This window comes from Impatiens glandulifera, chromosome 9 (assembly GCF_907164915.1).
Source record: "Impatiens glandulifera chromosome 9, dImpGla2.1, whole genome shotgun sequence".
Lineage (NCBI taxonomy): Eukaryota > Viridiplantae > Streptophyta > Magnoliopsida > Ericales > Balsaminaceae > Impatiens > Impatiens glandulifera.
This window is the reverse complement of record NC_061870.1, coordinates 30,621,160-30,647,634: the sequence shown is the minus strand read 5'-3', so window position 1 is coordinate 30,647,634 and position 26,475 is coordinate 30,621,160. Positions and strand designations below refer to the sequence as shown.

The 26,475-nt window shown below is 33.9% G+C and overlaps 5 protein-coding genes across 5 annotated transcripts; 4 read left to right on the top strand and 1 right to left on the bottom strand.

The window, feature by feature from the left end:
• Positions 1 to 916: 916 nt before the first annotated feature.
• On the top strand, positions 917 to 2,011 carry LOC124916210 (GLABRA2 expression modulator-like). The gene is made up of 3 exons (XM_047456941.1): positions 917 to 1,277; positions 1,347 to 1,741; positions 1,826 to 2,011. The coding sequence occupies exons 1-3, from the start codon at positions 917 to 919 to the stop codon at positions 2,009 to 2,011; spliced, it is 942 nt and encodes a 313-aa protein (XP_047312897.1).
• Positions 2,012 to 3,635: 1,624 nt separating this feature from the next.
• Positions 3,636 to 4,444, top strand: LOC124916209 (ATP-dependent 6-phosphofructokinase 5, chloroplastic-like). Its single transcript, XM_047456940.1, has 3 exons — positions 3,636 to 3,989; positions 4,103 to 4,214; positions 4,367 to 4,444. Exons 1-3 carry the CDS (start codon positions 3,652 to 3,654, stop codon positions 4,442 to 4,444), a joined length of 528 nt encoding a protein of 175 aa, XP_047312896.1. The 5' UTR covers positions 3,636 to 3,651.
• A 447-nt stretch (positions 4,445 to 4,891) lies between these two features.
• On the top strand, positions 4,892 to 6,222 carry LOC124916208 (ATP-dependent 6-phosphofructokinase 5, chloroplastic-like). The gene is made up of 6 exons (XM_047456939.1): positions 4,892 to 4,999; positions 5,083 to 5,157; positions 5,226 to 5,366; positions 5,459 to 5,680; positions 5,756 to 5,965; positions 6,055 to 6,222. Exons 1-6 carry the CDS (start codon positions 4,892 to 4,894, stop codon positions 6,220 to 6,222), a joined length of 924 nt encoding a protein of 307 aa, XP_047312895.1.
• A 98-nt stretch (positions 6,223 to 6,320) lies between these two features.
• LOC124915223 (kinesin-like protein KIN-14B) lies at positions 6,321 to 20,202 on the bottom strand. Its single transcript, XM_047455900.1, has 23 exons — positions 19,766 to 20,202; positions 18,850 to 18,973; positions 18,270 to 18,356; positions 17,799 to 17,969; positions 17,606 to 17,712; positions 17,219 to 17,350; positions 16,926 to 17,098; positions 16,054 to 16,215; positions 15,845 to 15,936; positions 13,986 to 14,137; positions 13,551 to 13,724; positions 12,051 to 12,197; positions 11,568 to 11,744; positions 10,805 to 10,876; positions 9,729 to 9,787; positions 9,375 to 9,594; positions 8,643 to 8,834; positions 8,330 to 8,542; positions 7,762 to 8,121; positions 7,575 to 7,673; positions 7,322 to 7,462; positions 7,036 to 7,194; positions 6,321 to 6,949 (listed from the first exon to the last, which is right to left on the bottom strand). Exons 1-23 carry the CDS (start codon positions 19,955 to 19,957, stop codon positions 6,506 to 6,508), a joined length of 3,849 nt encoding a protein of 1,282 aa, XP_047311856.1. The 5' UTR covers positions 19,958 to 20,202; the 3' UTR covers positions 6,321 to 6,505.
• A 1,628-nt stretch (positions 20,203 to 21,830) lies between these two features.
• Positions 21,831 to 25,942, top strand: LOC124915361 (guanosine nucleotide diphosphate dissociation inhibitor At5g09550). The gene is made up of 13 exons (XM_047456061.1): positions 21,831 to 21,928; positions 22,241 to 22,303; positions 22,391 to 22,474; positions 23,342 to 23,449; positions 23,539 to 23,711; positions 24,181 to 24,292; positions 24,486 to 24,566; positions 24,647 to 24,709; positions 24,981 to 25,082; positions 25,171 to 25,295; positions 25,386 to 25,596; positions 25,679 to 25,753; positions 25,851 to 25,942. Exons 1-13 carry the CDS (start codon positions 21,842 to 21,844, stop codon positions 25,902 to 25,904), a joined length of 1,338 nt encoding a protein of 445 aa, XP_047312017.1. The 5' UTR covers positions 21,831 to 21,841; the 3' UTR covers positions 25,905 to 25,942.
• The last annotated feature ends 533 nt before the right edge of the window (positions 25,943 to 26,475 follow it).

Sequence of the window (26,475 nt, the reverse complement as noted above, 5' to 3'; positions counted from 1 at the left end):
CAAAAAAATATTTGTATTATATATATATATATATATATATATATATATATATATATATATATATATATATATATATATATATATATATATATATATATATATATATATATATATATATGAAGATACAAAACTATAAATATATTTCAATAACTATATTTTAGGCTAGGGTAGAGACTAGGCTCAATCCCACTAGCATAAATAACCGAATTTGTGGGTGAGAGAACTATTTGTGTGGTTATAATTTAACAATCAATTATTTTTATTTTTATTTCAATAATTGAAATTTTCTAATAGATAAAGTTTTTATGAAATTATAATTTAACTATTAAAATGTTCATTTTTCTAATTTAAATACTAGAGTTTAAATAATCATAAATTTAAAATATTAATTTTATAACTTGTTATTGAATAAAAATAGACTTAAATTAATAAAAAAAAATCACTTTTATTTTAAAATAACTGCTAGTAAAATTGATATTTCATTTTTGGATAAAGACTAGAGTTTAAATTTTTATTAACCTTGTATGTAATACACGTATATTATTATAAATTTATAATTAGGTGTAAAATTAGTAAAATTTCTTTATTTTAATTTTAAAATCATTTTAAATATTAAAACTTGTTTAATGTGTAAAACATGATTGACTTTAGTATAAAATAAAACTTAATATATAATGATAATTATAAAAACCAACCATTTAATTTTGCTTGTGAATCAAAAAATGGTTATTAATTATTAAGACCCTAACATCTGTACGCTTACCACCGCTTTTGGCGCCGCCCATCTCTAACAAGAAAGAACGAAACAACAGCAAATTTATTATTATTTTTTTTTTTCGATTCAAATTCATAAACTTCCACACGACCGCCGTACTCATAATTACATACCAGTGTTATTGATTTTGAGCAACAAAATATGGCAGGAAAGACAATATTAGAGAATCCTAGTCATGGTGTCGACCCCAAGAAACTAGACCCCGAACCACCCACGTCAACGGGAGGAGCCGGTCATGAGTCAGCCAGCGATCAATCAATAAGGACGGGCGAAATTGATCAACAGACCACCGACACAGATAATCAATTGAAAAAGTTAAAATTAGCTTCTTCAAATAACCTTAGTCGATCTAAAAGAACTGTACGTTGGAACAAGGAATTGGTAACGGAATCTCCAAGGGTGATTGCTGCTCGTCTTGCCGCCAGCAACAACGCCGCCGGATATGTACCCGAACCCTCTTCTTCTCCGGCACCACCCGCCTCATACACAGAATCCTTCATCAGTAAGTTATAATATTAATATTAATTATATCTCTGTTAATTAACTAATTAATTAATTATAATGAATTTAGGTAGAATTAGTTCAGTTCGAATTGCTCTTTTGAGATGGGGAAACAATGTGAAAGAAGCAACAAAGAAAGCTGAAGATCTGGCTGGGAATACATGGCAACACTTGAAGACGAGCCCTAGTGTAACGGATGCTGCACTTGGGAGAATTGCTCAAGGGGCTAAAGTTCTTGCAGAAGGTGGATATGATAAAATATTCAGACAAACATTTGAAACAAGTCCTGATGAAGATCTTCAAAATTCTTTTGTCTGTTATTTATCAACTTCAGCTGGTCCTGTTATGGGTGTTCTTTATTTGTCTACATCAAAGCTTGCATATTGTAGTGACACACCAATGCCATTTAAATCATCAACTGATCTCGACAATACTAATACTAATACACAATGGAGCTATTACAAGGTATTTAACTAGCTACTTGAGTAAATTAATTTATATATATATATAGAATAGTATTAATTGATTGATTGATTGATTAATTGGTAGGTTATTATCCCGCTAGAGCAGCTTAAATCTGTTCATCCTTCATCGAATGGAAGCAACCGGGCTGAAAAGTACATTCAAGTTTTGTCTACTGATAATCATGAATTTTGGTACATGGGTTTTGTTAACTATGAAGCTGCTGTCCACAATCTCGAATCTGCTCTTTGTGCCCGTGACATGTCTGTTTAATTGATTTATTCATTGATTTCTATGTAGTTTTAGTATATGCGCTATACAATATTGTTTCTCACTACTATATATATATGAAAATTAAAGGAAGACCTATGTTAGAATTTATGCTAACATGGAACGATTTCAAATATGATTTTTTTTTTCCAATTTTATTGTCTACTATGGTTTAGCATAACTTTTTTTTAATGGTTTAACCTAACCTAATTAGTGCGCAAAAGTCAATCTTATATAAGATTGTAATTAAAGCTATTCATATTATTAATTTTTTTTAAGAAGCTATAGCTAGTAGTACTTAACCTGTTTTGTTTTACTAATACAAATGTTTAGATATTTAATAGTTTGCATTCATTTAGAAGTAATGATTGATAATTATTATTTAGTACTAGAATAGTAAAGAGTCTTAACTCTTACCTAAGATATTTTTTATTTCCTTAAATAAAAGTGTAAGGAAAAAAATAGTATTTAGTTAAAAAATATTAGTTTAATTAGCTTTTTGAGTTAGGTTAACCCAATTCTATACAAAACTAAATTGATAACCTTACAAATCTCTATATATATATATATATAATGATACTTAATTTTTAAAGTGTCCGGAATGCCGGGTCGAGAACTGTGGTTAATTTGGATATATGTGAGAGTAAATGGATACTTGTGTCGGATTGTGGGTTGACCCGCCCATAAACTTAAAACGGTTAAAAATAAAATTAAAAATGCTATAGGTATGGTTCAAACTTGCAACCTAACAAAAACAAGTACAACCTTGTAACCAACTAGGCTAATAACACTTTAAATTTTAAATTCAACCCAAAATTTGATAAACGCGTGACATTTTAACAATATAAGTTCAGCTTTTTAACTAACTAATCTATATATATAATGATGCTTAATTTTTAAAGTGTTCGGATTGTCGTGTCGAGAGCTGTGGTTAATTTGGATATATGTGAAAGTAAATGGATACTTGGGTTGGATTGTGGGTTGACCCGTCTATAAAATTTTTACGGTAATATTTTTTTCACGATTTTTTATATTATTACTCGTGCAAATACACGGGATACATGCTAATTTGAGATAATTATCTAAACATAATTAACCATGATTTCAATATATAAATCAGCCATAAAATTTTCAATTTTTTCTTTATTCATATATTAGTATCTTTGAAAACTCTACATTCATATATTTTTTTAGTTATTTATTAAAATATCAAATACTCTTACTTTACTTTTTATAAAATTTAAATAAAAAAATATTATAATAATTCACCGTTAAAATCCTAAATATCTATTTTTTTCATTAAATAAATAACACAATAAAAATTCAAAAATAACCAGTCTTTAGAAAAAAGCTCTAATAAACTTGTATACATTCAATAATAAAAACAATAATTTTTTGACCTAAAAAAAAATAATTAAATTTAAAAACTCAATCTTTCTTTCTTTCTTTCTTTCTTTCAATCTTCCCTAATTAGTATATTTCAGTTCGATCAATCTCCGTTAATAATATTAAATTTCCCTCCATCGATCGATCGTCTTCTTCGAGAGATCAATTCAGGAATACTTATCAAAACTATTTATCGTTTTCTCAGCCAGACCCAGCCGCCCATAGTTAATTTCCCTTCATTAATTAACTAACTAAACATGGAATCGCTATCGCCGGCGATCATGCACAAGCTCATTCTCCCAGTCAACAGTTCATCCCGGTTTCTTCTTCCATCGGTTAATTCAACTAATTGCAGGATCAGGAATAAATCAGACAGAATTACTAATCTTGCGTCGTCGACGACTGTTCGGTCTCATGCAGAGGTGAAGAGTCCGCCTCCTCTATATACTCCGGCGACCGTCGACGAGGACGGCGGGACAGAGGATTGGAAGTCCAACTATCAGAGAGACTTCGAGTCTCGGTTCAACATTCCTCATCTGACAGAGGTTTTCGATGATTTAACTCCATATCCGTCGACCTTTTGTCTTAGGACCAGGTACTAACGTCTAGTATTGAATTTCAGATTTTGTATTCATCTCACAATTATAGAAGATGATGATGATGAATTGATGATGGTTTTGTTTTTCTCCGCATGCATGCATGCTGCAGAAGTCCAACAACAATAACAGATGATCATGATTTAACAACTCATAATTGTTGTTATCCATCGGATCAGAAGTGGAATGGTTACATAAATAACAATGACAGAGTGCTTCTTAAGGTAATTTGATTACCTACCACTTTTTTCTTGTTTCTGTTGAATGCATGATCTTCTTGATTTCATAGTTATTATCTAGACTGATTAATTTGGCCTTGAATTCATGATCATATATTTGATATGTTAAAAAATCTGAACTGATTGCATGCATGCAGGTCATCAAATACTCTTCTCCTACATCTGCTGGTGCAGAGTGCATTGATCCTGATTGTGGTTGGGTGGAACAATGGTAATCAACCCGTCTACTTACCAATATCTTAATCACTTTAATCCATTAATTAATGATAGAATGCATGTCAGGGTACACCGAGCTGGTCCTCGAGAGGAAATATACTTCAAACCGGAACATGTTAAAGCTGCCATTGTCACTTGTGGAGGACTTTGCCCTGGTCTTAATGATGTCATTAGACAGGTGCTACAAATCTTAATTTGTAGTGTTTTTTTCCCTTTGAATTATTACTATAAATTTAACTACTTAGTGACTGATCATTTCATACTCATATATATGCATGTAGATTGTGATCACTCTTGAGATATATGGAGTAAAGAATATTGTGGGGATTCCATTTGGTTATCGTGGCTTTGCTGACAATGAACTGCATGAGATTCCAGTAAGATCACTGCATTAGTTTTTCCTTATAAAAGAAAATCTAGATATCTAATTGTTTCATTAATTATGCATGCAGTTATCCAGGAAAGTAGTACAGAATATTCATCTTTCTGGTGGAAGCTTGTTGGGAGTTTCACGAGGAGGACCTAGTGTGAGCAGTATTGTTGATAATATGCAGGTAATCTACTATATTCTGTTGTTGTTATATATGATGATGATGATGCATAATCCATTATTAATTCATGAATCCAATAATGTCAGGTAAATGGAATCAACATGCTTTTTGTTTTGGGTGGGAATGGAACTCACGCGGGTGCAAATGCGATACACAATGAGGTGAGGTTGGTTTTGATGATGGTTATGTATTAATATTATATAGATATGTAAATATGATGTATATATAGTGTCGGAAGAGAAGGTTGAAGGTTTCTGTTGTGGGTGTTCCGAAGACAATTGATAATGATATTTTGTTCATGGACAAGACATTTGGTTTTGATACTGCTGTTGAAGAAGCACAAAGGGCAATTAATGCAGCATCTATAGAGGTTTTTATTTATTTATAAAATTGATTGATTACAGCTTATTAGCTAGAAATTGAATTAATAATGAATTGATCAAATTTACAACAACAAAACAGGCTAATAGCGCTTATCACGGAATTGGAATAGTGAAATTGATGGGACGTAGTAGTGGATTCATAGCAATGCAGGCATCCCTTGCAAGCGGACAAATTGATATATGCTTGATCCCAGAAGTAGAGTTTCAACTTCATGGACCACACGGGGTCCTTAGTCATCTAAATTATCTTATCAAAACAAAAGGGTCCGCTGTTTTATGTGTAGCCGAGGGAGCTGGTCAGGTATTATATATGATTGTTGATAAATCAAACAATTAGCAATTCATTGATCATTGAGATTCATTCAATTAATATTAGGAATTCCTGAAGAAAACAAACTGTAAGGATGCATCTGGAAATGTTCAACTTGGAGATATTGGTGTATATATAACTCAACAAACAAAAGATTACTTCAAGGAGATGGATATGCCGGCTGATGTGAAGTACATAGACCCGACTTATATGATTAGAGCTTGCCGAGCAAACGCATCAGATGGTATTCTTTGCACTGTGCTAGGACAAAATGCTGTGAGTCGTTATTCTTTTCAATTACCCTACCTAGCTTAAAACTATATTAAAAGTAAGGCTTTGTATAAATCATGGTAATGTAATTGCAGGTTCATGGTGCATTTGGTGGATATAGTGGGATTACAGTCGGAATATGCAACACACATTTTGTTTACCTTCCAATCCCAGAAGTCATTTCGTATCCTCGAATCGTCGATCCCAACAGCCGCATGTGGCATCGTTGCTTAACCTCTACAGGCCAACCAGATTTCCTCTGAACCCACATATTGAACAATGTCTATTACTTTTCTTTCTTTTCTTAGTTGGTATTTTTTTTATTATTAATTTATGTTATAAATAGTTTGTTTTTTTTCTTTTCATACTATAACATAAGAATGGTTAACCATACATGAATTAGAATACACATATTACAAGAAAAACAACAAAGTAAAAGTTTCATTCAAACCATTGCCACTTAAGAGCATTCTTGGAAACATATATCAACACAAGCCCATCTTCTTGATAGACAAAAAATAAATCCTCATTTCCATGGTCTGTCAGTCATGGCTTCCCGTCTCTCAAAAGTCCGCCCTTCTCAAGTTGGCTGACCAAGTCTCGTAGAGCGGGGACCTTCATGGCAAGAGTTCTATATAACCTAGAGTAACGTGCCCGGGTTCCATCTGCTGTCCTGGCTAGAGCCAATAAGCTTAGAGCTTCTGGGAGTTGAGAGAAGGTCTGTTTCATCTCTTCCAAGCTCATGTTTTCCACAACTGTTGGTCTTGGCACCACTCTCACGATCTCACCTCCTTTCGGCTCTTGAACTCGGGCGTCCCCTTTGATGACTAGTTCCGAATTTGAGTTTGCTCCGCATTTTATTATGAAAGGACTCGTTGAACCCGTGTTGAATTGAAGAACATTCCACTGAGCCACCTCTGTTTCTATGTTGGATCCCAAATATGAACTTGTCGATGTCTCCTGAAGATGATCGTCTTTCTCTGGGATTGACTGCACCAACAAATTTAAAATAAAAAAGAAATACATTTAGTGGTAAGTTGGAAATTTCTTGTTTTCTTATTTATCGGAATTCATACCTCAACTAGGCGACGAACTTGGGCAATGTGTCGCTGAGCAGAAGGATGATCAATGTCAAGTAAAGACGGCATCCTTTGAGCAAGCTCATCTAAAGATTCTAACAATGACCTCTTCTTACTCCTCCCAATGGTACTTACTGATGATTGTCTCGTTATATCCTGTGTTGTAAAGAATTTCACATTTTTAAGTTGATTGTTTTCTCCCAAGAAAGTGTTGTTTGTCTGTCTGTCTGTCTATCATCAATCAATTAGCTAGCAGCAGTGTAAAGGAAATAAAAGAAAAAACCTTGATTTGCTTCAACATCCCATCTAGTGAAATTAATGAAGCCAGGCGTGCATCCTCAGCTGCCGTGGAAGGATTCTTTATTGGAGAAGTGTGACCATCTAGTGTTAATAATGCCATGTCGTTTCTCATTTGTTGAAGTATCTGCTCAACCAAAACATAGCCCATTCGTACGAGAAAATATGAATAAAGCGAGTGATGAGACAGCATAAACCTTTATTTAAACTTGTAACATATTAAGAGACTAAAATACTACCTTTCTTCTCTTGTGGTCGACGGACTCAAGAGCTGAACGTAGTTTAGCCACTTGGGCAGGGTCCTCTGCTTCTTCAGTAGCCAAAGTAGCTGCTATATCCTGATGATTGAAAATAAATTCAAGGTTGAGAAAAATATAACAATTGATGATGATGATTCTAGTAAAGGAGCAATGCATTAATAATTACCTTCAAGTGCTGCAACTGTGAAGTATAGACCCGTCTTGAATACTGGGCCAAAAGTTGGCCAAGTGCATCGGTAGTAGTAGGGGGCAATGCAGCACCAAGTCCTGCCATCCATCCATCCATTATTGCTGTTGAAAGAAGCTCTAGTTGGCCTGTTGTACCACCCACTGCAACATCACCTCCACCTGTCACAGAGAGAAACTCGAAATTCTCTGCAAGCCAAGCTCGTATTTGGCGCTGCAGCTCACCAGCTGGAGTATGAACAAATAAAGCACCAAGACCCTTGTTTCCAACTGCAAATATTTTAGCTTCCTCCGTTATTTCCCTCAGTTTTCCACCAGTTACATGCTGTCTCCATGTTTCCTGTTATATTATGTTGTACATATCCAAAGGAAGAATGTGAAAATAAAGCAGATGTAGAAGACTTACAATTCTGGAGAGAATGCAGAAAGTACTTAAGGGATCTAGATTCAAAATTATATGAAAAGATATTTGGAATGGGACACTGTTGTTATTCAACATTAGAGGTATATATTATGCATTTTCTAGAGGAAGATCCTTGCAACCCAACCTGATCAATTCCACGCATCTTTAGAACAACGGAAGATAACTTGGACTTCTTTTCTGGCTTTATATTTACTTTGAACCCATGAATCTGTTCATCGATAAGCGAGTTTCTGTTGGAATCATAATGTACTGGAGATCTTCCAGGGCTGCTCCCTCGGCTGGAATTTCTGCTGTGTCCCGAACTAGCCTTCTCCAGAAATCGTTCAACAGGCGATACCTAGCAAAGAAGAAGAAACCATCAAATTCATGTCAACAAATTTTAGGTAGAGCAACAATTATACTCAAAGATGACATAATCCAGCTAATGCTTTTTATACCTTGATTGACTGAAGCTCTGGTGATCTGGCAAGCAGTGATCTTATGTACAAAATTCTAACGCGAGAAACTAGCATGGTGTCCATTACCCTCTTTGGCTCCATTTTACGAATGAAAGAGAAAACAGCATCTCTTATTTCAGCGAGTATTTCGTGCTCTCTTGAAGCACCCGCTTTAATTACTGCTGCCAAGACCTGCCATATTATACTACTATATTACTTCTGATCTAGAGCAATCTTGGTAAAAACTTACAAGCCACAAGATATATTCAACTCGAACTTTCTTTTCAGATATTTACTGCTTTCTCAACTCAATATTTTCAGAATCTAAGGTCTGTACTCTTTTGGGAATGTGACACACAAGCTTCATTGCAGAAATCTGATTTTAGAAAATGAATAAAGGAAAAAAAATGTAGCAAGGAAAATATACAGAAATTGTAATGTGATTCATCAATGAAGCAGCTTATAGCACTACCCATGCATCCAATTCCGTACAGTTCATACGAATTCATTAGTACAATATGACTATGAAGTAAGTCAAAAAGATGCTACATCAGAAATCTGTTAGGAATTAGGATAATGACCATATGCTTGAAATGCTTCTTACTATAACTAGAATAGCACAAAATAAGTGGACAGAGAAGAAGACTACCCCATAGTGCTCCAAATACTTCTCTAACCCACTGTAAACAGGCTCTATCAAAGAGCATGGAGAAAACAATATTCACTGCTTACCAGCATTAGAAGCTTGTTGGCTCCATCAGATATGGTAGCAAGACTGTCGTATTGCTCAGGATCAAAATCATTTAGAGCAGCAGTAAGGTATTCTCCAGCAGGGGTTGTCTTGATCTTCTCTGTAGTTGGTTTAACCAAAGCAACAGTGCCTTCATTTTTATCACTTGCCAAAGGTGAAGAAGGACCATGAGGAGATCGTCCATTATTATTTCCGACATTCCTGTTTATAGTAAGTTTAGGGAACAAAAGATATAAGCAATTATAACCAAAGTTCAAAAGATACATAAGGATGCCAAACACTGCACAAAAATGCAAATTTAAATCAACACAGTCTCTAGAAAACTAAGAAAAAACCTTCCAACATCCTGAGTCTGTATAGTGGTTGGTGTTGCACTGGGCAATGGAGTATACACCTGGCACAAGAAGAAGGAAGTGATATTCGATAAGAAATCTAGGACGGAACAATGTAGTTGTTTGAGATTAACACAAGGGAGCTAAGTGAAATATAAAAAAGTATCAATAACCACATTCCTGCAGAATATCTAGAATGCAATAAATATTAAAGAAGCTATATATTTTCTTTCATTTTCAAGGGAGCTAGCAGGGGTCGTAACAACAATAGTATTTGCTTGATTTCTAAACATTTTTTGTAGTAAGCCTCCTGTAAACAAGAAAATGTATCATTACTACCCCCAAAACCAACGCATCAGAAATCCCCAGAGTTCCTGTCATTAAGAAGATGATATATAACAGTTTTCATGAAATGAAGGGGTTGAGTTGCCATGTTTATGTTATAGTGTTAATAATCTCCATCCTTCAAGATTATACGGCAATGTTTTTTACCTTTCCCCTTATTTTCTTCTTTTCTCCTCCTTTTCATCTCAAAACGTGGTTTGTATGGTAAAAAGTCGCTTAACAAACACTTTATTAACTTTTCCAAAAATAAAATGATATATAACAACTTTTTGGGGGGGGTGGGGGGGAGGGGGGAACCTTTCTATTAAATACAATACATAACAGCTTTTTAACCTCATACGACTGAATAATTTTCATTTCCCACTGATTCAAATGTCTCCAGACAAGGACTAATAGATGTGTCAAACCATGTAAATGCATTTGTTATAACCTTGGCTGACAACCAGTCCTCTTCAATTAAGTAAAATTTCTCAATCAAACAGAAATGGGTTAGTTTAAGTGCCAATTATTAACCACAAGTAGAAGAATTTGCTTAAGTCAAAGGTAATATACTTAACTCATATTGGATGGAACAGCAGAAAAAATAATGAACTAGTAGAGCCACAATATCAAAGGTAATATACTTAACTCATCTTACGCTCTTTTTAACAATATAAAACAAGATAATGACCTGCTAATTGAAGATGAAGAAGTATAGAACAACATTGCAGTTTGAATTTAGGATTGAGAACAACCTGAAGAGTTCCAGCAAGATTTGCCTTTTCTGTCAATCGATCAAACAGTTTTTCGTTTTCTTCATGCAGCCTCTGAAACCGTAAAATTAAAATCAATTCTATTACTGCCGAAGGGACAAGTGTTCAAATTTTAAACTCCCTACTACTTATGCAGTGAAGAAAATATAATATATCTTCAGGACCACAGATCCTAAAACAGTATTAACAATAAACACAGGTTGCAAAATGCCTTAGAAAGATGCACATTTTTTCTGTGAGATAGAACATGCTCTGTCAGATTCACATTAAAGGATAACATGAACATACACACAGAGCTAGGGGCAGCCAGATACAGATTCTGAGAAGTCCAAACTCATTGTACTAATGATAATTTGAGCTCTCAAATGCTCCATTTTTGCAATGATTCAGTAAAACTCATAAAAGAATATGATGGACAGCTGGTTAAGCACATAGCCCGTAAACACACTTAACCATTTAACCAGGCGCAAAACTTGCCGCCTGACGGACCTCAGGGAGGCTGGGAATATCCACCTCTTATTGCCGCTAGGCTAAGAGGGGGATAATAATCTTATTTTTAATATAAACACCAAATGACTTATCTAAAATCTTAAGACAACAAAGAGGGGATAATCAAACGTTTATTTGTTAATAGTATATACACCTTAAAATTCCAGAACATTATAAAATAGGAAATGTATATGTAATTAACAGCTAAAAGATAGTATGAAACTCAGATACACACAGAAAGTGCAATAATGCCAACCTCAATGAGAACATCACGCTTTAACAGTTCCTCTTCGAGTTTCTTTGTAACTGCCCCAGACTCTATACTATCATCCGTTGTTTTGGAGTTGGGCTGAGCCACAGATATTGTTTCTGGGGCAAGGTTTTTCACACGAGAGGCTTCATTGAGCTGCAACTCAACACTCTTAAGTTTGTCCTACAACAGCAAGCCTAAACATTTTAGACATGCTAAAAATATGAACTACTAACAATAGTAACATTTAATACTTGCAGGTGAATTTCAAAAGGGTGCATGTATCCAGTAGTACTGGTAAGCAGAGCATATTAGATATACTCGACAAAAGCATGAAAATTATCTCAAACAAACATACGAGGTGAAAGATGTTGGTTTAATGGAGATAGATTGTTAGAAAACAATCAGAAGATAATAAAAGGAATCTCAGAAGATGCACATGAATAATAAAATGGCGTCAGGGAGAAACGTAGTTAACATGAGACTAACTTGCAAAGTTTGAATTGTCAGGTCACGCTGTTGGATCTGTAACTTCTGGTCTTGCTCCAATTGCAGTTGTTGTGCCACTTGATTTCTCAGCTGAGTATTTTGATCCTTTTCTAGCATATATTTCTCTGAAAGCATGATATTCTCTGACTGCAAGATAAAACAGAAAAATCAGAGAAGAAAATCCAGAAATAGGCCAAAGTGCTATAATTGAATTGATCCAGGTATCACATATGAACATAATAGAGCTATACAGGTGCATGTCCCTGTTCTTAGATTTGTCAATGTACAAAACATGAATCAATCATTCCACAAGTATTTCAAATATAGACTGAACGATTACCAACCAAGTGACCTAATGTATAGCCATACAATATATATTGATTATTTCTTAAACATAAAGTGGGTGTTGCACCTACTCCTGCACGTCCAGTTTAATGAAATATAAGGTTCATACCAAGAATAATATGGTCAGCAATTCAGTTTCCCAATAGCTCCCTATCTCTATGCAACACACAATAATAGTTAACATGCATGTGCCCACAGTGTTCTGTGGGCTTGGGAAGCAGTAGATATAAAAGCAAAAGAAGCACTAGGAAAGGAGCAATCACCTTCAAATAAAATTGTATTCCTTGGCTGAAGAGGAGGGTAAAAGATAAAGACTTTTTTTAAATCTTAGTATGGTATATCTATCTTGTAATTTCATATGTAAGGAAAAGTTTTGGTTTTCTGCTCAAGTGTTAAGACCAGCTTTTGGCTTTTTTCAGATTCTATTGTCCTATGTTTATATTTTTCTAGAAACTTTAAAGACAGTGAGTGGATGTGGCTGGTATGGTATATCTATCTTTTGTCCCAAGTCTTTGCTCTCTTCAGCGAAAGATACTTTTTACGTTAAAAAGAAGAATGAAAAGGAAGATTCCTTCTTCATGTGATCTGAACAAACAAGCTACCAAAACTTCATCATCTTTACGCCTCTTGTCCATTCTCGGGATTTGGAGGTTTGCTTTGGCTAAAGATATTTGTTGGTGGTAACTCCTAATTTCCTTCGAAGGAATTTTTTCTAACTTGGTTGTCCTCTACTGCCAAGTCCCCTATTGAGAAGAAGTTGAAGATTGCCTTGTTCTCTTCAATCCTTGGGTGCATATTTGACTTGAAAGAAATGGAAGGAAATGTGAATACAAGAGGAATGATGCCACTTTTATTTGGAGGAAAACAATGAATATGGTGAAGGACCCAAAGGGATTGACTTGGATATTTTTCTTTGATTGTTCCTTCATGTACCAAGCTTCCATCTTTAATGATGTTGGAAACTTGTTTTGCTTTTGTACTTTAGGCTTTTTTCTTTTCCTCTTGTAATTATGAACTTGCAATAGTTGCAACTATTCATTTTATACAAGTCTACTTTTTCAAAAAAAGAAAAGAGAACTTCATTCTTAGTAACAACGAGAAAACTATGGAAAGAAGTAGCTCATAAGTACTTGAAGAGAATAAATTTCCTAAAACCTTTAAATCTGATTGCAGGGTAAAGGAAACTTTCCACGCCTTCTGTACTTCATTGAAGAGAAGAACACACTGATCATTTGCATCTTTTAGTGCATGTTTTGAAGCCAACACCTCTTGCTTCAGATCGGTGATTTCCTTCTCTTTCTCATACAACTCTTTACGTGCATCATTTGCCTACAAGAGAAGGAGCAAATATGAATGTCCAGAAAATAAAAACAAAAAATTAAGTGTATGTAGTCCATTTAGAGTGAACCATATATGTTCAAAATATAAGATATCTGTGCAGGAAGAGACTTCAGTAGTAGATTTTGCAGTTTAAGCAATACACAGATAGCAAAGTTGTGCCCTGAAGTTCATGAGTTAATTTCTTCCTTGCTCCTCACAAAGTAAATGCAAGGATTCCACTAGAAAGGAAATCAAGTGCAAAAAACTTACAACATCTCTCCATTTCTTGATGGTATCTAGACTTCCTAAACTTGGTACAGCATTCCGCGCTCTGGCAGAAAAGTTGAGAGATGATAATGTCTCAGACAAATTTGAAAAGTTTGGGCACACATTAATAATCATCAATGTTTTTGAGCTTCCACCTATAGAATGCATAGACAGAACAAGATCAATAATGGTTTCACTACTAAGAAATCAAGCATTAAGGACAAGGTGAATAATAGTTAGAGTGAAGGCAGTTTTCAAGTGTGGGACAGTCAAAAGACCACAAGTTTCTCTTTCTGAGAAAGAATCCCTATATCATACTCCTCAAATACCATTTCTGAAAAACCTCAGCAATCACACTATGATTTGAATTTAAACTAGTTCAGCCAGTTAACAGCTACGGTTCTGCTCTCAATATTAGTATCCTATATAAGTATGCTGATGCCACCAAACAATGTTGAAACAAGTCTCCATTTGTTTAGGGGGTGAAACTGAAATTTGGGGTCCAATTCCATTATTTGGTTGAAATGGAATTATATTTGGAATTAATAAATTCTTGGAATTCTTCATTATATAAAAAGGCCTTTCGAAATCCTTACCTTTAAATTCTATGTAAACCAACCAGGTAGCTCAAGTGGCAAGGGTCTTACCTAAAAGACCAAAGGTTTCAAGTTCGGTTCTCACTAAGAATGGTCTGATTTAAAGGAAAACCAAAGGTTTCAAGTTCGATTCCCACTAAGAATGGTCTGATTTAAAGGAGGCCATTCTAGTCACCCAACATTTCTCTAACTATCTAATAATGTTAACTAATGTAAAATGATAAATTCATTAACTAATTAATTTTGAAATGTTATGGATAACTGATAATATTATCAAAATAATTCTCATATATATATTTATTTATTTTTGAAAAAAAATTCACTAATAATCATAGCCATCGCAAATATTGCACCGACTATGATTGAAGATAAACCAAATGCAAATTCTAATATATATATATATATATATATATATATATATATATATATATATATAATTCTTTGCACACTTTATTAAGAGGAAATAGAATTCTAAATTTTAATTGCTTGTTTAGATGAGAGGGAATACAAGAGAAAAGAGTATGTAAATGAAGAGATTTTAAAGTCTAGAACTGTGTAGAAGACCTGTATATTCTTTACAAGACAGCTAGGAACTTAAGTAAGCTTTTAAAAATATTTGAATGAAATATCTAAAAATAAAGAACAGAAGTCTATATGAATTGAAATTATGGAAAATATTATATTTTTTTCAAACATTTGAATTGAAAGTGGATTGAATTTTTATTTTGTTCGAATTGGAATTGAAATTATAAACCGAAGTTCATTTCCAGTTCTGGTGAAACAAATAGAACCTAAAGAATTTTTAAGGACAAAATAAGTTATATCAAACCAGCAAATAGCCGGAACTTACTAGATGACATCAGAAGCTACACCTTACTATCGACTGATTAGCATTTCACCAAAACAAAACCCAGTATATATATATGTGTGTGTGTAATTTTTTTAAAATGGTCCATTTATTATGAAAAATGAGAGTCGTTTAAGCGCATCGAAACTAATCATGGCATCAAAGAAATTGAAAATTAAAATTTATGAAAACCAAGAAATTAACAAGCACGAAGGTCTTCAAAAAGTTGTCAGTTGTCACTATATTTTCTCACATGTTATTTAACTATTCACCAGAAATCCCCTACAATCATGATATGGCATCATGGGAGAGTAACAATTGCAGGAACTTGATTAATGAAAGCATAAGAGCCTAATAGTAACAAAAATATAGAACTTGATCATAAATCCCACTAAGACATAAAGAAGAGAACCAGGTACCTAAAGAGTCTGCAAGTACTTTTGTCAGCATAGAGTTCTCATAGGGAATTACATCTTTCGTAGATGTTAAAGAATTCAAAACATCTCCCAACCTAGATACACAGCAAAGGAAGCATTAACATAAATGCAGAACTTCTGCAGCCAGAAGCAGAAGGATGAAGCTTCAAGTATTAAAAAGCTTCTGACAAGCAAGTATATAAACTACATACGCTGAAAGTGATGTCATGGCATGCAAAATGTCTGTTCCACACTCCTCACTATCACTTTCAGCCATTAAACTAACACTTCCAGCCAGGTCAGCAAGGGAAAGCTTGCTATATATATTCTCTCCAGTAATGAGATTATTGTAATATACATGAATGTTGACAATCCTGCAAAATGAGAACTAACGTGTAAATGGAACTTCAGCTGTAACCAAAGAGAAAACAATATGCAGAGAAAACAATGCCCAATATATAAACATGCACAAACATGGATAACATGTGCAAAAAAATTGATTCAGAGAGCAGCTCCCTAGGTTAGGATCTGTCTTGGGGCATTAATTTTTTTAAAATCTAAACCCAGTTCCTGTTGATACAGGATAGGAATATTTCCCTTTGCCATTTATATTCTGGAGAATCAGAACTACAGTAATTGTATGAACCACAGGGAGAACTTAACAGAAAAGTACATATTCTGACTCTAGAAGCTGCTGCAATCATAAAACAATGTTCCATTCCCCCTCCTCCCCCTTACATACACACAAAAGTAGCTCTAATATTTAATTCCAAAAAAAAGTACCTCTAATATTTATGAAGTACACGTGAAAACAAAACCAATAAAAAATACAACTGAAAAGGGTAAAGAATAAAGTGAAAAGTTGACAATCAATGTAAGCCATCAAACCCAAAGGCTCCCATCGCCCTTTTACTTTGACCATGAGTTCCTTCCATTTTGCACCTAACAAACGTTAAACTAGCTGCTACACCTTACATTCTTATATATAGAAATCAAACAAAATAAATCCTAAACATCAAATTCACCAGCTAGCATTGTGGCATGAATTCACATAAGGAAAAAATATTGGATAAGAAGAACATACAGATGAGAAAACTTCGACATATCAATTCCCCTATGCTGATTTGCTAGCTTCAAGACTCTGGAAAAATCCAATGGATTATCAACTCTTTCTTGCACAAGCTCTACAAGGGAATCTGGGGGCCCCATGCGAATTTTAGGTAGACTAGTTTGCAATTCCGTAAGCAGATCCCTAATCTGAATAAGTATTGAATGAACTGTCATCAGACAATATAATCGGGTGATATCAACCTACTAAAAAGTGACCATGCACTGACAAAATAAACTAGAGAATGGCTACATGAGAAATAAAGGAACCTTTTCATTGTAGATTTCAAAGATTGACACAGAAAAGTTATAGTGAGATGTAGATGTGGCATCTGAGTTGGACAAATCAAATAACTCCTCAAAGCATCTTGCATATAACCCACGATCATGGTTGGATCCTTCCTACAAAATATAAAAAGATCTTCAATTAAGTTAAGGATGCAGGTCTCAATCCATCTTAAACGGTATATGTTAAATTTACAGCTTAAGCAGTAACTGTCAAAAATGACTCATGGATGGACTAATTCATAATCCAAAGAAGTATGGATCTGATGTTCAAGCACAAATCACAATCTAGTAAAGAGACATAATCTCCGTGTGTACACAGAAACATATGAGGAGATGCCTCATGCATTCAGGCAGAACAAATACACATACCATTGTGTGTGTCTTTCCTGATCTGCTTTGACCATAGGAAAATATGGAAACATTGTAACCATCCAAAGCTGATTGCACAAAGGGCTGAACATCACCAAAAAGCTCAGCTGCACATGTAAAGTTAAACAACTTTAATTACGCCACTTACTCTCTCACTCCTATAATAGGAGATATCAGTTAGATTTTCAACAACCTTGTCCAACATGAGGCCCATAAACTTTGTCAAATTCAAAATCTTTCTTTGGGTTGGAAACATTTTCGTCAGCAGTTGTTACGCGGATAGTAAAATCATCAGGGAATTCAACAATAGATAAACCTTCATCTTCAAATAATGGTCTTGTACGGCAAAAAAACTGTACATTTCCTGTAATGTAGCAAAAATGACAACTGATTCAGTTCTCATCACATATAGGAGAAAATGGAACACTCTCACTAAAATACTCTACTCAACACACACAGCTAGACTAAACTCTAGCATGTTACTCAATTAGTGTTGTCTTACTATAGGCATGCTACAGTAATCAGAAACAATCACAATTCCAAGCTACATGGACAGAAAGATCGGTAGCCTTTCCTCAACTGTTAAAATCCAGAAACTATCCAGTAGCTCTGGGGTTATCACATGAAACTAACAATCAATTAAAGATGATTGTGAGAGTTTTACCTCTTGCAGTCAACAAGTCATTAAACAGTTTCTTCTTCTCATATAGCAGTGGAGAAATTCTAGCTTCACTTTCAATGGCAGCCTGATCTGAAAGGAGTGAGGTTATAATTGTCAAAGCAAACAAAAAAAGACAAATAAGACCAACAAAGCAAAAGGGCAATCTCATAAGAAAGTTAATATAATAAAGGATGATATTAATTTGCTGCAAGTCATAAAAGATATTCCCCCATCCCACACGTAATTTTATTTCATAAACTTTAGTATACATTCATGTACATAAATGGGAAAAAGTGACTCAAATAAGTGAGACAAAAATAAATAACAGTTGACCAATTTTAATTTATACAAGATTTACACAAAAACCAAATTAACATTACTTGCCCCACCCATGAGTAAATATTTCACAGTAGCCACTGGACCATACATCTTTCTACAGCCACCTAAAGGTTCATTTGCAAACTTAGAATAGTAGAGAATCATGAGAAATTTTACAGATGGAAAGAAAATATAGTGCAGTAAAGATGGACGTTCTGTTTACAAAACTTTTATCTACAAGCAACCAGCAAGTACCGCCTCTTACCTAATTTTCGAGTTTTATCTGCAAGAACACCTAAATAGCGTGTCACTCTATCAAGCTTTGCATTGGAGTATTCCTGTAGATCACTTGCTTCTTGTCTCAATTCTAAATAACCTTCTCTAGCAAGCTGCCCAAAGAAGGTTGATAATTTGTATCAATACATATAATGGATAAGTATACATTCACTAGAGCTCGACTTGACATAAGCAAGTATGAAATATCTTATCAATGAAAAGCAATAAGATCCATAAAAATATCTATTAGTAGTACTACAGTATAAACTGTAACTTCCAGAATCTAGATCGCCTCAAAATGTAACTGCACAAAAACCATTCAGCAACACAGATAATACATACTATGATACTAACATAACTAGATCAGGAAAGGAGACAATAAACTCACCAAAATATTGATGTTTGTAGACCTCTTTTATCAATCATATACTCATAAGGACTGAATGGAATAGAAACACCCATTTCAATTCCCCATTTGCAGATAACTTAAAGACGTGTTTAATAATTATGACTTTATTTGGTAATAAACATAATCCCAGTTAGACATTTTATGATAATGAAACCATGATTACTGTCCATATATCAATTTGAATGAACTGTCTCTCATTCATATAGTCAGGGGGGTCATGAACATCTAAAGGAACAATTCTCATCTCTTGTTAGTAATAACTCATCCTTTCATCTCCTCTTTTCCTTCCAACTGTCTAGGAAGCAGAGTAAAGTTGGCATTCTCCCTTACATCTCACTATACATGCAATTACATTAAGTTCATTTTGAAGTTGGTAAAGATGAATTTTCAGAAGTCTCTCATCAGCATATACAATAATTTAAGCAACTATAATCTTAGTTTATTAGGCAGTTCCAATGTTAAAACAAAAAAGAAAGGAAAGTGGAGTAACGCATACTTCAACTTTATCCTGCAATCTCTGGAGCTTTGGAGCTAAGGCACGCCTGAACAGCTCAGAATGCGATGAACCCGATGAAGATATCGAGTACCTACGAATTAGCGGGGCAGGCTTATGATCATCGTGCTCGAGCGTCCTCCTTGGTTCAAATCCAGGCACATCCCAGCTCCATTTGTTCTTCTGGTCCGCCATTTTGAGAACCTAATGTAGCCTCGCAAAGTGCGAATCGGCGTCGGAATCGGAGTTGAAATGGGAGAGAAGATGGAAAGCTTGTGAGAAAGACAAACTAGAGAGACAGAAGAGACCAGTGCCGTTTCTCCTTTCTCTCTCACACAAACACACACACACACAGCTATTTAGCTTCCATTGTCTCCCTCTTGTTTCTTACTTTGTTGTTGTTTCTTCGTCAAAATAAAATGGCGGAAAGACCAAAAACGATGTCGTGCGTCGTTGGTAAGGGCGAATGGGGGGATTGGATTTGGGGTTGGGGGTTTTGAAAACACACATTTACTTTGCGCCTCTAATTCAGTCACGTATATCATTTTTTCTGGTCCTCAACAAAAACACTTTTCACGATAAGAGTGGGTCCCATATTCACGTATGATGTCCCATAATTTTAAAATGTTATATCATATTTATAAAAAATAATTTTTATAGGTGTGGAAAATAAATCATCGCTTTGTTTTTTTAGCATTATCGGCAACTATAAAAATAATTGTCGGATCCATATATCAAATGTAGATAATGTGTCATTGTTTCGTGTTATTTGTTTGAGAAATTCAATCATTTAGATTATTTTAGCCTTTTTGATATGTGATTTTTTTATTTAGTTAGAAGTTAAAATAAAACATATTTAATTAAAATTTTAATAATAAAAAACTGACAGAATACTGATTTTTTATAAATAAATTAGTGCTATTATAAGTTAAAAAGGGATATAATTTGTTCCAATTTTTTTAAAATGGTATATGTATATCAAAAAAAAAAAAATTATGACATAAAAAAAATATTACTTAAAGGTTATCGAGTTCGTAGATTTTCGAAAAAATTATTAACTCTCTGACTAACTCCACGGACTTTCCAGAGCGAATCATATAAAACGTCATTATAATAGTATTATGAATAATATGAATCGGGCGACTAAGATTATTGAAGATTCGGTGATTTTTTTTTCAACTAAATAGTTCACCAAAATATAACTGGGATAATAATCAATATATGCAAATATGTCATCCAAACTCATCAGTAACCTAGTGAATCTCAATAATACTTCACAAAATACTTTAAATACTAAGTGAGTTGTTGATTCAACTTTCTCGTGACATATACATCCATTTTTTTATGCATATATAATTTGTAAGAATTCTATCATGAACAGTGCTCTATAAAATACTATATTAATAAATATAATCAACTAATAATTATATTAGGTTTTATATATATATAAGGTTGACTTAATTAATATATCGGAGATCTCTATATTAATGAATTTCAATATTATAATCTTATATATATATATTACACTAAACTGATTGTAATCTTTAGATATATTTGATGAAATCTCTTACTCAAAATAATTCTCCAAACAAAATTAATATAAAATCTTGTACAGACGGGACATTTGTTTGATGATCAAAGTTTTAACTGCGACAGTTTTGACCATACTCTAAATTTGTTCCAGCAGTGAAGATAGATAAATTAGAGATTTATATATTGGACAGATGAAAATTGTTAACTTGAAAATATTTTGTATTGGAGGTAAAATAAGCATATACAAACATTCTGAAATAAAATTTTAGAGTTAATTAATTATAGAAGATAGAGAAATACTTTTAAAATGAAACGAATTCAGTTATTGAAAATTACAAGAAAAAACAGAATAATGAATGATCGTTGGGGAGAAAATCTCGATCCCATGCCCGTCGCCAAAGACCTGTTCATCCGCTCTATTGCATGTTCGTTGAACCGCAGTTTATCTTCTCCCATCAACTTCTTCCTCTCATTTCAATCATACCATTACACACACGATTTCGGTCCGCCAACCTCTTTCAAACCAAGGCAGCAAGAAATCAAGCCATGGACGAAGAGTACGATGTGGTAGTGCTCGGAACTGGCCTCAAGGAATGTATCCTCAGTGGTCTCCTCTCAGTTGATGGCCTAAAAGTATGTTTTATACTTTCATCTTCACATTCTATATAGTTTATCGTCATTTTATCAATCGCAAGCCTGCTTACTAGTAAGGAAGATGATATGTGATCTTTTGGATCTTATTGATCGATGTTGCATCGATTTTGTCCTAAATTGATTCAATAGGTATGTAGTTTAAGCTGTAACTGTGTAAGATCGATCCATTTCAGGAAGGATAGGTTGTAGAAGACGATTTATGTCATTTTTTGCTTTATTACTCTGAGATATTGGTCATCAATTTCTGGAACAGCTATTTGGATTTTTATATTTATATCATTGTTGAAACAGGTTCTTCATATGGATAGAAATGAATACTATGGAGGAGAGTCCACTTCACTTAACCTTAACCAAGTAATCCTTTTATAATTTGAATTTATGGCTTATATCATAATCTTCTTTTTCATCTCAATTTCACTGATTGTTTGGTGTGATGTGCAGCTTTGGAAGCGGTTCAGAGATGGTGAAGCGACTCCAGAAAAATTGGGATCAAGCAAGGAATATAATGTGGACATGATCCCGAAGGTATGAACAAGATCTCAAGTTTACAATGTTGAAAAGAATTTGAGATTTTGTTCGCTCTTCAGATCATGGGGAACTTATATGCTGAAATTGTGTGACTATTCATAGGGTTACTTGTTCAAATATACATGTGAATGATAGTCCAAAGCTAAACTATTTTTTATTAGATCAAGTTTTGTCTAAGCAAACATGTTAGACTTCATGGTGTTTCATAGGTTGCAACCATTTTCCTAATTGAAGGGTTGCTGTAACCCACAATGATTTTCCATCCGATGTCAATGTGAAGTTATAATGGTCAAGATAGAGTTCTCAGCGGACTCATTTATGAAAAATACCTTATCAGATATTTGAGAATCTCTATAGAGTTATAAGGGCTAATAGTGCTAAATTTTCAGCTAGACTACTTCAGTATCTTTCAAAAGGTGTATTGTGTAATTAGAGTGTTTTATAAAGTTTGATGACGATATCCATTGTTGATGGTGTATGACATATCATCATGGTAGAGATTAAGGAGCGTTCTATGTATTTGTTTTCTCTCCTAGCTACATTTCCTTTGACCATATGCTATATATCATGATTGAAGATGTCTGCTTGGTTGTTCCTAAAAACTCTTTAGAAATCTATTAACATGCACACAAAGTATTTCATTCACTAAGAATGTTTTATATCTGAGTGTTAATATTAGTTTTTAATTTTAACCAGAAAAAATAGAACACCATATCATGCTATTGTGTGACATATGTGATACCTCCATGAATATTGGATTAGGCATCAATATAATCACGGGAAAGCTCATTTAACAAATCTTATATCGTCACATGACATGTACTAATTGTACTGACAGTTGTCATACTATCTCTGATCTACTAGTTCATAATGGCCAATGGTGCTCTGGTTCGAGTTCTTATCCACACTGATGTTACTAAGTATCTCCATTTCAAAGCTGTGGATGGTGGTTATGTGTACAACAAAGGAAAGGTATGATAATTGATTAGTCTGTGATTTTCAGATTTAAATGTAATTTACCAATCTTTATTTTTCTCTATAATGGATCTCCCCTATTTCAGATATACAAGGTACCCGCTACTGATGTAGAAGCACTGAAGTCTCCACTGATGGGATTGTTTGAGAAGCGCCGTGCTAGGAAATTCTTCATATATGTTCAAGATTATGAAGATGATGACCCAAAATCACACGAGGGATTAGATCTCACCAAAGTTACAGCTAAGGAACTTATATCGTATGTTCCCATCACTAATTAACATTTGTAGTAGGATGTTCATTAATTTGCATCAAATCTCCTCCTACAAACATGTTTGAATAAATACCACACCATGTGCATTGCCACCCAAATCTGAAATAACATTAAAATCATTTGTGGTTAGTCATCAACAAAGGCATAAATACAATGTTAACACAAGTAAATTCTGCATCAAATGTCTTTCCTTTTTATATGTCATAGTTTGCAAACTGATTTGAAACAGTATTACTATTGTTTGTGTATTTTAAAGTTAATTTTTATAGTGTTTAATGGTCAGTTAACTTTTTGTTCTTTTTATCTGTAAAAGGGGAGTTATATGCATTAATAATTACAAGAGATTCCTCCAAGGCATTACTTCTCTTCCTACAGCAATTCTTCATCAAAAGAGTTCTAATTCCAGTGAACAATGACTAATACTACCTGACTTTAAAATATTGTTGTGGAACAGGAAATATGGATTAGATGACGACACTATTGACTTTATTGGACATGCATTATCTCTCCACAAAGATGATAGCTACTTAGACCAGCCTGCATTAGATTTTGTGAAGAGGGTTAAGGTGACACAAGTGTATCCATCTTTATTTATTGTATTAGATTTTCCTCATCATTACAGAGATTCTTCTGAATAATTTAACTAGTACGACTTGTTCACCTTCAAATTTCGAGTTCTACTTATTTTTTAATCAAAATTGGTATATATTATGTTATTAAAATGACTTTGAGTTCATTTGTTTCTCTTCTGTTCAAAAGTTATATTCAGAGTCTTTAGCTCGATTCCAAGGAGGCTCTCCTTACATCTATCCAATGTATGGATTGGGGGAACTACCTCAGGTATGTTTCGCATGTAAATGCTTAAGTTCTTTAGTAGTCTATAATGTTTCATAACTAACCTCCATATCCTCTTATTTTAGGCATTTGCTCGTCTAAGTGCTGTTTATGGTGGCACCTATATGCTTAATAAGCCTGAATGCAAGGTAAGGATTAGATTAATTATAATTTTCTAAAATCGTGACATCCATTTCAAGGCATATATATCAAAACTATGTTAAACAATAGGAAATATGAAAAATTATGCCAACAACATGAATGTACATAAAGCCATATATAGTTTACTAACTGTAAATCCTAAACAAGAATAGATGGGAAATTAATACATTTTCTAGAAGTTTGAAGATTGACAATGAATCTCTTCTAGAAATGGTCATAACTTCATTAGTATACTATTCTGATGGCTGCAATTATTAGGTGGAATTTGATGGAGATGGAAATGTAACCGGAGTTACATCAGAGGGTGAAACTGCTAAGTGCAAAAAAGTAGTATGCGACCCTTCATATTTACCAGACAAGGTAATTTGAAGAAATCGTCCCCCATTGATCTAGTAGTAATGTAGTTCAATCATATGTAAGTTTGAGATGCATATGATACATTTGATAGGTCACAAAGGTGGGAAGAGTCGCACGGGCTATTTGTATAATGAGTCACCCTATCCCCAATACAGATGATGCACACTCAGTCCAGGTTATTTTGCCACAGAAGCAACTTGGGCGTAAATCAGACATGTATGTATGTTCAATTGGAATTTGATATTAATTTTTGTCAATTCCTCCGAGTGTCAGACAACTGTGTTATTTATGTTCTAATCATTGTAGGTACTTGTTCTGCTGTTCATACTCCCATAATGTAGCTCCAAAAGATAAATTTATTGCTTTTGTAGCAACAGAAGCAGAGACTGATAATCCTGAAGAGGAGCTAAAGCCTGGGATAGAACTCCTTGGACCTGTAGATGAAATATTTTTCGATACATATGATCGATATGAACCCACAAACCAGCATGTGGTTGGCAATTGCTTCATATCCAAGGTTATTTTTCAAATTCCAATAATGTTATACTAACCTTTCCATCTATCTCTTTCCCTACACCTTAAATATAATTGAATTGCAGAGCTATGATGCAACAACACACTTCGAGTCCACTGTTGATGATGTGATAGAATTATACAGTCAGATAACTGGAAAGGTATGTTTGAAACATAATGTTGCAAAAATATGCTAGTTTAATTGAAATGAATGATTTTAATGGTGTTATATTTTTTGAATGTTTTGAGTGTCTTCAGACTCTTGACCTGTCCGTAGATCTGAGTGCAGCCAGTGCTTCAGCTGAGGAATGAATTTGTGTGTTCTCAATTGGGGAAGGGACACAACAAGAAGTGAACATAAATATAATATCAATTCAATACAAAACTATTTTCTTCAACTTTCATTACATGTTATCCAGATCCAGATGTAATTGTTTTTTGTCAGTCAATATCTCTTAATGACAAAACAATGTGATTCTCTTAAACCCGATTTGTTTGTCCAATAATTAATAATACATTGAGAATTTTCCGTGATCTTGATCTTGATTCTTGATCTTGCCGTAACATATAACATACATTTTGAATTACCACTGAATAAAGATATAATGATCATTAACAGTTTGAATAAGTTTGTTAGAAATAATGAAAATAAAGTTTATGGTTAAGAATTCACAAATAATGACAAATTGAGGACTAAGTTTATATTTTTTATTATGATAAATCACGGTCACGGTCACGCCAGCCAGACTTCGTAAAATAAACCGTCCGATATGCTCGCGATGCGACGCCATAATAAACTCACAAGCAGGCCGCTCATTTTTCTGATAATATGTAATGTATATATATTTACAGAGATGCTTCATTTATATGGAATGGAGGAAGA